Here is a 12,337-nt window from a genome sequence, read left to right as displayed (position 1 = left end):
ATACTAAGCCTCATATGCACAATGCTTTTATGGGACACATGTTTAGTACATAAATTGCACTCATAACAATCTCAAGCTAGAAATCATGCAGCAAAGCTTGACTTTTGATCATACATTGTGCCATTTCCATGACAAATCTATTCGTTTTATCAACTACACCATATTGTTGAGGTACATATGATACTATACATTGTTGTTATATTCCATGTTCAATAAAAATGCATTAAACTCTTTAGATGTACATTTTTTCCCTCGATGAGAATGAAGAGTACCACTTTAGATCATTACAAATATTCAACTCTATTTATACTTTTTTGAGCATAAGAATACTATGAACTTAACTTTCATAAGATACACCTATGCGTTCTTGGAGTAATCATCAAATAAAAATCACGAAGTGTAGGTAATTGATAAAAAATGGTGTTTTCATTGAACCACACACATCACCATGTAAAACATTGTAGTTTGCAAATAACTCTTACTAAACCGTCTTTTGAAAAGGAGGAAAGTTGTAGTTTACTTGATATACAACCTTTAAAAATGCATTTTATAGGTGCCTCAAAAGCAAACAAGGAAGACACCATGTTAACTTTCTACAACCATAGCAAACTATGCATGTCATATCTTCCACATATAACTGTATATTAAAAGGAGTACTAGATATAGAATCCATACTACCACTAGAAGATCTCCCTTTCCTCTAAAGGAGTTATGCATACAACCATGGTACAACCTCATTAACATGAGGGAGACCAAAAGAGGAAGAGCAAAGAAGAAGAAGAAGAGAAGAGAGAGAAAGAGACAAGGGCTGAGAGAGATGGTTAGGGAAGAAGGGGTGGGGAAATTTTCTAATTAAAAATCAATTAATTAAATATTAATTAACTAATGAAGGGTTATCTTATGAGAAAATGAGGCCCCTATCCTCCCCCATGCAGGGATGGAGTGCGTGCATGAGGTTAAAATTTTTGAGATGGCAAAGGTGAAAAACATTCTAGTGGCACGCACGATATGGGATTGGAAAGTGGAGGTAAGGGATGCATCATGACGTGAAAAAAATGAGAAATTATGGTGTTCATGTGGGAATATGTAAGGATAACAATCCAAAAAGGCAAGCAAAAATTAATTAGGAAATCATGGGGAATTGTGTAGCATAAAGTCAAGTAATGTGGAGTACAACACTAACATGAGCACAACTCCATAAAGAGACAACAATAAAGCAACCAATAGCATGAGCCATATCATATGTTTCACAATCTTATTTAATTAGTAGTTTGCCTTCCTTTCTTCATCACGAAAAAGATACACCATGGGTTAGTACTAGTAGTCACTTATTCTCATAGATCACTTTTGACATTAACTTTCTTTCCCTCTTGCTCGTAAGTATGCAAATAAAAGCAACATTGCATATGTAGTTGTCTATACAAGGTATCATGAAGCATGTTTATACCTCTTTTAAGATGGCTTTAGTTAAGACAAGAAACCAAAAAAATAAACCTTCCCTTCTAGCCACTTAGAACTTCTTGAAAATTTGAATCTCTAATTATAGCCAAAACTACTTGAAGAACAACACAAAGAGCTCCCATCTCTTCCAAGTTAAACCAATTAGGCTAACCCACTTATCCTCCAAAGCAAATCAAGCATTGAAATCTCTTAAACCAAACACAAATAGAAGAGGGAGAGAGTACTACTACTACTAAGATACATTTTACCTCTGATTTCTCCTAGCTTCAAAATCTTGGTGATCAACTCTTGTGTTTCATGCATCTCTTTGATTACCTTATTCTTAATCATTCATTTTCTAAAAGAACCAAAGTGAATAAACCCCAAGATAACTAGTTGTAACACATGCATGTCTCTTTTTGTTAGCTTATTGCTTACTCTTCAAGTTGAAAAGAAAATGGCATAGGTCTTACTCATATAGAGCTCAAATCGAGGACTAGATTATATTTGAAATCAATTGAGAACTAGAGGACATTTACAACAAACTCTAATGTGGCATGTTTGCTTTGACTTTGAAAAACATAATGCATACCATTTATGCTTCTCTTTATTATATGGAGACTATGTTTAACTACCCTTCAAAGAACCATGAATGCTCAAAGTGCCTACTTATATCCTTGAAGAGTTCAGACTTTATTTAGAACCTAATAATGATAGATGCAACATTGGATCTACATGATACAATATCACCACATATTCACTTGATCTTTCTTATAATGAGTCACATGGACAAGAGCCTCATTGACAAGAGTTTTGATTCTATTGGCATGTACATTGCTAGTTTCAATTGGATAGACCGCTAGCAAGTTGTAATCTCGCACATCCATGCACACGCGTACATTTCCAAGAGGAAAATTCCATGTCTTGGAAAAGACAAGCCAAGATCACATTTGCTACTCACATCACCATTAGAACAATACCACCTTTTCAAATCCCATGCATTGAAATGTTGCAATTTTGGACTAGAGACATTTAGGATTACTCTTTAAATTTCACAAACACAAGATACATTGATCTAGCCTCAAGAAGGTGCAATTTTAGAAGACCCTTCCAACACTAGCGTACCACACGCAAAATATGAATGAATTCTTTGGCCTAAAGCAACTCGGAATGACACTGGAAGCCTATTACTCGAAGTTTGTAACACTTCTCAAGTATGCAACGTCTATGGATATTGCACAACAAGTATCCAAGTTTTGCCACTAATTGGATGATCCCTTAAACACACAACTTGAAGTAATGTATCAATTCGACCTCCAAGACGCATTGATAAGAGCAAGACCGAAATACATTTTATTTTTGTCAAGTGGGACAGTTGTCATTCCTCCTCTAATCTTCTCTCATAAGTAGCTCCACAATTCCAAGTGATTGCCACTTCTCACAATGCATGCATCTCCTTTAATTATCTTATTATTGCCATTCATAGTAAGAGCGAAACATACCAAAAAAAAAAAGGAAGAAAGACAGCAAACAAACACCAATACATATTTGGTTATCTAGTGTAGCAATTCTCCTTCCACTTCTAATACTCTCATTAACTAGGTTTGAAATTCCAAGTGATTGTCACCTCTTATAATACATGTCTCTTTTTGCTACCTTATGTTTTTCCCTTCATATATAGAGCTCAAATTGAGAGCTAGGCAATATTTTTGACGAAGCTCTAATGCAGTAAGTCTACCTTAGTGTGTGTTATTTATTACAAAGAGAAGCATGAAAGGAAGCTTGTAGAGGCTACACTCACCCTTTTAACGAATCAAGTGCTTAATTACATAAATTGCCTAAACATGTCCTTGACAATTTTGATTTTATTTGATATCAGGCAATATATTTCACTTAATAATATGCCATACAAAATATGTGATTATTATCACCACAATAGTACCATCTATTCACTTGAAGTTAACTCTATCCATTTTGTTCACTTTGTCAAAATCTTTACAATGATTCACATCTTCATGGAACACTAAGCTTCTCTATGTAATACTTTTAGATTGACTTTTAATTCTATGTATATCCTACTATTAACATGAATTTTATTTCCACAATGAATATTTCACTAGCATTTCTTTAATAGCCATGAACCCTTTCTTCAAAATAACTTGCCCAAAACAATGTACCTACAAGAATACATCCCGTTCAACTTCTTGAGTTAGTGACATCCTTTTTTCTTGTGATAAAAACTCATCATTTCAGAAGATGCTACACCCAACAAGCTTCTAAGGAATGTGTCAATTACGTCATTGTTTAGAAAAGACCCCACACCCAAAAGAGCTTTCAAGAGAGCATCAATTGTGCCTCAAAAAGTGTCATGATACCAAGATACCACAATCATCAAATGATCATTGGAAGTGTACAATGTAATCACAAGGAATGGATGTACATTCTACTCTTAATCAAAGATACAGTCATGCACTAAAACCTTCCTTTACTATAGTCCAGATCAACTTTGGAATTAGTCTCAACCACTGACAATCATCAATTAGCTGGTTTTTTTGTGACAAAGACCTGGCTTCATCACTCAACTAAAAGGTATACTGAGAAAATGATCTAAGGCTACAAGCTTGGTAAAGTGGGCACACATTATAAATTGTAATGAGCTGGTCACATAGTATTACAGCATGTTAACTCCACTTGGGGAGCAAGTAACTTGATTGCATACTACATTTAACACTCAGTGCTTTATACATATTACAAGTAGCACAGTGGTTTACACATGTATATTCAAACCTACCCTTGTTACTCTAGTCAAAGTCAGCAGTCCCACATATTGACAATGCTGCTTTAATCAATCTGAAGTAGCAGCTTGTGCTATGGACTTTCCCCGAAGAAAAATACGAGATTGTGTTGTACCTGCACACTTGAATACACCCTACAAGTGAAGCAGATTCACATGCATGTATTATCATTATCATGTATAGACATCAGTCATTCGGCATTCATATCATTCACATTAGCAAATAAGCAGCACAGATTGCAAAAGCCTTAAGCTTAAAAAGGAGAAAAGAGGAGGCATTAGCATTATGCACACATGCAACCAACTTAATAATGTAGGCAACTATTCCACATTTCCAAAACTGTTGTTGCAGAGCCACATTCACACAATTATCATTGCAGGAAAAGGTATCACACCTGTGATCATAATTAGCTTAAAAGACCACAAACCAAGATACAATAAGATGTTATCTCACATATTATTTACCCTGATCATTTTACACAATAAAACCCAGATTAATCTTTCATTGACCAGTCATACTCATAGCTGAAAAGTAACTTTAAGCATTGCTTCTGGTGCCATGAGTAAGTAACAATTAACCACAGTTAAATGCACCTTATTGCTTGGTGGCATCTAGGGAAACAGAAATGGCAACATGTATCCTACAGTACGGCACCTCAGGTACTAGCATGTATGGAGTAATACATACTGCTAGATCACGAATGGAATAATACGTACAATCAAGAGGTTATGACAAAGTTTGGACTCAGTTTCAGACTGACTATGACTGCATACATCCTGCTATATCCTAAGTGAACAAGATTATTCCTCGTATCATATATTGATGAACGAAAAGTACATGTTTATCTCAAACCATGTAAACAGTAAAAACCATCTAACCTCTGCATTACTGCATCCAAACGGCAAATCTCATGGCACATAGCAGAACAACCAGGTGAAGTGTCAACAGACAACAAGAGTTAGGTAGCTAACACTCAAATCATTCATCACCTTTTTCTTTCGTGGATGAAGTTCCCCCTTCCATTGGACTGTCTGCATAATAATCCTGGCGCTTCATATTGACACCGTACTGCAAAATAGCACTCATTAACTCAGTACTTAAAAAGATTTTTTATATGTAAGTCAAAATAAAGAAAACATAAGAGGAGCACATAGAAAGACCTCTCGAAGAGCTAACGCCAAGTCTTCAGTTGTCAAAACAAAGCGCTTCTCCTGATAAATACATCAACATGAAGTTCAAGAAGCTGAGTTGCTCTACACACTAGTTTCTGTACTGCTCTTAAGAATTAGTGTGCCCCTAAGCCACTGAACTCCTACAAAACTTTTGAGACCATTCATACTAATTCAGTACTAAACAGGTGCATAGACGTGAGGCTACGTGTCACTGTGCATGTGTAATATACTAAAAAGCTGGTTGAAAATACCAGAAATATACAGCAAGCAATGGCAGCTCAGAATGACTTGATGAACATGTTTGGGGACACAAATAAATTGGATGGGACCAATTCCCTATTGTGGATATATATGATGAAGCATGTACTAGTTGCAAAGCAGTTGTGGGTTTTTGTCTTAGGCTAAGAGGTTAGGCTAGCAAGACCAGTGGCTCAAAGAACTGCAGATGCATCCGGTTCATCCATTGTCACTAGTGGATTGCCAGCACTAGCTCCTCCTCGCAATTGATCAGCTAAGATGGGACAAAAGGGATGCTCAAGCACATGCCTTGATTGCATTGTCATGCAAAAAGTAAATTATTCTGCATGTACAGTCATGCACTATGCCAAATAGGCATGGGAGAAACTTGCTTCTCTCTATCATGTGCAGAACGAGAGACATGTTGCTTACCTACGGAAGTAGTTGGAGTTTAAGCACATGGCCAAGGGTGATGCTATCAATGTATGCATCACCTGCATCAAAGATCTCACTAAACTGCTTGCTAATATTAATGAGATCATACCTGATGCATCACTCGTGTCCATTGTATTGGTTGGTTTGCCAAAATCATATCAGAATTTTGATACCACTCTTCATTTATTTGGCAATAAATAACGTTGAAACTTACACTTTTGATGACTTGGTCTCTCTGCTTTTGCAAGAAGAAAAGCAAAGCAAAAACATAGCATCAGTCAAATTCCAAGGACAAAGGCAAAATAGCCCCTTCTTTCAATTCTCATAACAACAAAGATGAGAATAGAAAGAAGTGATATAATTATTGCAGATCAAGGTGCATGCTATTGAGGAATGCAGAAAGTGCATGGCAACCGAAAAGAAGAAGCAATTAGGCATGACTATGGTCTATAATTCAGCCAATGTGAAGCACACAATAGCAGGCATGGCCCGCTTGGGCATACGTCCATTGTATGTGTTTGTGATGCAATGCTCCTATGGTCCTTCATATGCATAGTGTTTATTTGTGGGGCAAAAGCCAAGGATCGGTTTTTTTTTTGGGGTTGGGGGGGGGGGGGGGGGGGGGGGGGCGAGATTTTGGGTAGTCATTTATGCAAATAATATTTCCTACACCATTTAAGGCATTGGGCATATTCCTATCATTGCAATAAATGGGACTACCATCATGCTTAGAGATGCATTGTATGTGCCTAGTATAAAAAAGAACTTGTTTTCGGTTTTAGCCATTACACGTGTTGGTTTCATGGTTACATTCCACATGGGAAAATGCAATGTGCATAACTACACGTGTTGGTTACATTCCACATGGGAAAATGCAATGTGCATAACTACAATTATGAGGAAGAACTTGTGGTCATGAGCATTCAACATGGATGACCAAGTCATGGACGACAACAAGTTATGGCATGCTCACTTTGGTCACCTTAATTGTGGCAGCTTGCTTCATCTTATAAGCAAAGAAATGGTGTTGATCTCCCTCCACTAAAAGAACCAATAGATGTATGTGAGAGTTGCATTTTCGGAGAATGCATCATGCCACTTTTGCTAAAAGCGGTTCTATGCATGCTAGTCCAAAATTGCAGCTTGTCCATAGTGATCTGTGTGGTCCCATGCACATCCAATCCATTGAAGGATATTTGTCCCTTTTGACCTTTATTAATGGCATGACTCGTCACAGCTGGTTATATGGATTGAAGCGTGAGTCAAAGGTGTTCGCATACTTCAAAATCTTCTTGATGGGCATGGCATGAATGGATTAAAGAGATTCCTAGACTACAGCTAAAAATGTGAGTGCATGTAAGTTGGTTACTCTATGTACTGATCACAAGGGGGAATATATATCCAAAGAATTTAATGCTTTTATGGTTGAGCAAGGTATTGTCCATCAATGCATTACACCTTACACACCTCAACAAAATCGTGTGGCTAGAAGAAAAAATTGCTCTCTCATCAAGATGGCAGTGTATGCTGACTGATAATAAGCTGCCCCAAAATTTTCGTTAGATGTTGTCACATGCCCAATTTATGTACTCAATCACAACCCCACAAAAGCATTGGCTGAATGTACACCTTATAAGGGTTGGAATGGTTAGAAGCCAATGGTGTCACATATGCACGTCTTTGGCTATTTGGCATGTGCTTTGGTGAAACAGCCAGGAAGAGCTGTCAAATGCATTCTCATTGGTTCTAGTGCTTGTACCAACCATCTAACAAGATTTTTGTCAATAGAGATGTTGTATTCACTATCCCGCAATTTATCCAACAACCATCTAGGGAATGTTTTAGCTTTCCGAATAGCAGCCTCTCTCATCGGTCACATCATCACCAGCAATGCCTTGATCAACGGGCTGAAAATCAAGCTGTTGTTCAGGTTGTGTTTACTGCTGATTTTGGTGCTGTATATCCTGATTAGGTTGTTGAAATTGACTGAAATCTGGTGCACCTTAATGAAACAGTAGTAGCAAAGTGTCAAGTATATCCATTGGACCCACATTTGGCTGATATTAGCAGTCCATGTAGGGCTGACTGGCATATGAGCTTCTGGAGACTGTGCTGGGGACTGACGCAGAACCACAGCCTACCCCCGACCCATCAAATCCTAGTGTGATGATTCCTCCGAATGCAGATCTTCTACGAGCTTGGAAACGAAGGAATGCAGATGCATTGTGTGCCTTAGTTACAAGCTGTTCTGACAGTGTTTTGACTCTGATTCAGCATACAACCAAAGCGTCAGAGGCTTGGAATGTACTAAGGAGTCAGTATGAAACACGAAACCAAACAAGGATTCAAAACTTGGAGAATCAACTAGCAGCGGAGAAGTTTGCTGAAGGAGAGACGGTTGAAGCATTCATCACTCGGATTAAGAATCTGCGCGACCAGATGGCTGGCGCTGGGATACAAAAGACTAGCGAAGAGCTAGCTCGGAGGTGTCTTCGGATTTGTCCACAAAAGTTTGATGGACTAGTAACTGCCCTTAATACTCAGGTGAGACCTCAAGCTTTGACTTTTGAGGAGTTTTGTGCATTATTAATGGAGGAGGAGTTGAGGCTGAAAGCCCGAGAAGGAAGCAACAATGGAGATGCTGCATTCTCTGCCAATGCAAAAGGCAAAGGTGTTTCCTCCACCAAAAATGATGGTGACAAAAAGAAGAAGGGCGGCAAGAAGAAGTTTCAAGGAGAGTGCTTCTACTGTAAGAAGAAAGGACATGCAATTGCAGATTGTCGTGTCAAGAAGGCAGATGAAAAGAATGGTACCCTTAAAAGTAAAGGGAAAGAGACAGCCAATACGGCTGAAGCAGAGTTGGAATTATTCATGGCGACCATTGAGGAAGTGTGCTCCTCGGCGCAAGAAGAATCTACCACTGACTCTTGGGTGTTGGATAGTGGGGCCTCCCGTCACATGACCAACAAGAAAGGTCTATACAGTTCTATGCAGCCTCTACAAGAATCCATCACTGTGACGGTTGGAAATGATGCTAAATGCCCTGCTGCGGGCACAGGTACTATTTCTTTTGTTGCTGCAAATGGTGAAGTCAAAAAGCTTTCAAATGTGTTGTATGTTCCCGAAATCAGGAGAAATCTCTTATCAGTTGCTGCCATAACTGATCTTGGTCATGAAGTGAGGTTCAAGAAGACAGGTGCAGAAATTATTGATAGTGCTGGCACAATTGTTGGCAAAGGAGAAAGAAGGAACAACCTGTATGAGCTAAGTGCTCTTACAGCCACCGCTGGAGTGGGCACAAGTAAGCTTTGGCATGAAAGGTTTGGACACATCGGATTTGCAGTATTGAAGGAGATGCAAAAGCAAGGTATGGTTGCTCACCTACCTACAATAACTGAATTGAAGGAACCATGTGAAGCTTGTATGATGGGCAAGCAACAGAGAAAGGCATTTCCACAAGAAAGCAAGAATAGAGCACATGCTCCTCTAGAGTTGGTGCATGCTGACTTGTGTGGTAAGATGCCTACACAGGCCTTGGGGGGATCTTCTTATTTTATGTTGATTGTCGATGACTACAGTAGGAAGATGTGGGTGTACTTCCTTCGTGATAAGGCTCAAGCTTTTGGTAAGTTTAAAGAATGGCTAATACTTGTTGAGAATGAAACAGGGAAAAGTGTGAAGAAATTTAGAACAGATGGTGGTGGTGAGTTCAACTCAAAGGAGTTTGAAGGCTTTTGCAAGAGCAAAGGGATCAAGCGTCAATTGACGACGCCTCACACACCTCAGCAGAATGGTGTTGTGGAACGCAGGAATCGTACCATTGTGGAGATGGCAAGATGCATGCTAAAGGGCAAGGGATTGCCTAACCATTTTTGGGCTGAAGCTGTTAATACTGCAGTCTACATTCTAAATCGGAGCTACACAAAGGCTCTCAAGGGAAAAACACCTCATGAGGCTTACACTGGTAAGAAACCATCTGTTTCACATTTCAGAATTTTTGGATGTGAATGTTATGCACATGTTCCAGATGAGAAGAGAAACAAGTTACAACCAAAAAGCAGAAAATGTATCTTCTTGGGTTATAGTGATGAGCAGAAGGCTTACAAGTTATATGACCAAGAGGCAAAGAAGATCATCGCGAGCCGTGATGTGGTGTTCAAGGAGGAGCCGCATACAGTGGAGGAGGAGAAGGCAAGGTCTTCCACTTTATCATCAAGCGAAGAAGTAGTCCACTATGAACCTGTCCCGAGAGCTATCCCTATCCTTAAGGAGGAGGAAGCATCATCTTCAGATGATGAGGAAAAAGTTCACCAACCTGACATCACCCCACCGGAAAAGCCATTGCCGCGCTGGGTGAAGCAGCTCTATGACCACAATAATCCTATGCCTGCATCTGTTGAGGAGAAGGCAGACGGACCAAGGAGGTCTCAGAGAATAGAGGAGCAAAGGAGGGCTTCTGCTCACATAGTCAACATGGCCTTGATGGTTGAGATTATGAGAGAAGTAAAGGAGCCAACTGACTTAGAAGAAGCACTTGCAGATCCATCATGGAAGGCTGCTATGCAGGCGGAGTATGACAGCATAATGAAGAATGACACTTGGGAGCTAGTGGATCGGCCAGCAAAGCGGAAGATTATTGGCACCAAGTGGATCTGGAAGGTAAAGTACAAGGCTGATGGTACCTTAGAAAAGTACAAAGCTAGACTGGTTGCCCAAGGATTTTCACAAGTTGAAGGGTTTGATTTTCAAGAGTCATTTGCCCCAACTGCCAGAATGACCACTATTCGCACGGTACTTGCAGTGGCTGCCCACAAGAAGTGGCCAGTGTACCAAATGGATGTTAAGTCAGCGTTCTTAAATGGTGACCTCAAGGAGGAGGTGTACGTGGCTCAGCCACCAGGGTTTGAGGCCCCCCATTCTGAGAACAAAGTGTGTAAACTGAAGAAGGCATTGTATGGGCTGAAACAAGCCCCCAGAGCATGGTACCAGCGGATAGATAGGTTCTTTTTAAACCTAAACTTCAAAAGATGTGCCTCAGATGCTAACTTGTATGTTTACAGGGATGGTAAAAAGTCTGTAGTGATTGTCCTATATGTGGACGACCTTCTTATTACAGGTGACTATGAAGATATGATCAACCAAACTCGAAAGGCTTTGAGTTTTGAGTTTGAAATGACAGACTTGGGCTTGCTGCACTATTGTTTGGGGATTGAAGTCTGGCAAGAGCCAGGAAAGATCTTCATCTCTCAGAAGAAGTATGCATGGGAGATCTTGAAGGCATTTGGCATGACCGAGTGCAAGGAGATAGCTACACCTATGGAGGTGAATGTAAAGTTATCCGTTGAGGATACATCAGCACTAGCAGACATTGGGAGGTATAGGAGGTTGGTCGGTAGTCTAATCTACTTGTGTAACACCAGACCAGATATCAGTTTTGCTGTTGGTGTTTTGAGCAGGTTCTCAAACAAACCTCATGAGAGTCATTGGAAGGCTGGGATGCGGGTGCTCAGATACTTGAAGAAAACTCTTGACTATGGTATCACATACAGTTTCGGAACTTCTCTTGTGGGGAACTGTGACTCAGATTGGGCAGGAGACATTGATTCCAGGAAGTCAGTTTCTGGTTATTGTTTCTCTTTGGGTTCAGGAATTTTCTCTTGGATTAGTAAGAAGCAACCAACAGTGGCATTGTCTTCTACCGAAGCAGAGTACAAGGCAGCTTGTTTTGCTGCATGTGAGGCCGTATGGTTGAGAAGGATTCTATGGCATATGGGAGTGCAGGATGAAGAACCAACTGTGCTGAGATGTGACAATCAGAGTTGCATCGCCATTGCCAAAAATCCAGTGTTTCATGCACGCACCAAACATATAGAGATCCAGTATCACTATGTGCGTGATTTGATGGAGGATGGGATAGTGGAATTGGTCTACTGTCCAACAGAGGAGAATGGAGCAGATATCTTCACCAAAGCACTTACGAAGGATCTGCTTCAAGTTCATCTTCAGAGACTCGGCATTGGGCCGAGGAGATAGTTCACCTATGGGTGGACATTGAGGGGGGGTGTTAGATATGATCAATGCCCCACCCTCATTAGGTGCTACCAATGATCCATGGTGCTCAAAGTTGTAAGGCCCCCATTATGAGGAGAAGCCAAATGTGAGCCCGGACATTGGTTGAGTCCTGACTTGTATATCAGATGAGGTCTATGTGACCGGATGGCAAAAAGGTGACTGTTGTGGGTCTAATCTTTGGGTTAG

At 39.9% G+C, this 12,337-nt stretch overlaps 1 protein-coding gene across 3 annotated transcripts in view; it reads right to left on the bottom strand.

Moving 5' to 3' along the window:
• Positions 1–3,804: 3,804 nt before the first annotated feature.
• LOC148035294 (transcription initiation factor TFIID subunit 10-like) overlaps positions 3,805–12,337 on the bottom strand; it is a 108,743-nt gene continuing 100,210 nt past the window's right edge. Inside the window, exons 5-7 of one of the 3 annotated variants that reach the window (XM_087680298.1) lie at positions 5,396–5,446; positions 5,225–5,303; positions 3,805–4,369 (exon numbers count right to left, since the gene is read on the bottom strand). In XM_087680298.1, the coding sequence (XP_087536424.1) occupies positions 4,242–4,369; positions 5,225–5,303; positions 5,396–5,446 (258 nt within the window). In that variant the 3' untranslated portion in view covers positions 3,805–4,241. The other 2 variants (XM_087680299.1, XM_087680300.1) reach the window with 2 other exon arrangements.

This window comes from Lygodium microphyllum, chromosome 6 (genome assembly GCF_053477565.2).
Source record: "Lygodium microphyllum isolate KBCC chromosome 6, Lygodium_microphyllum_v1.1.10, whole genome shotgun sequence".
NCBI classification, from domain to species: Eukaryota; Viridiplantae; Streptophyta; class Polypodiopsida; order Schizaeales; family Lygodiaceae; genus Lygodium; species Lygodium microphyllum.
This window is presented reverse-complemented; position numbering and strand designations above follow the sequence as displayed.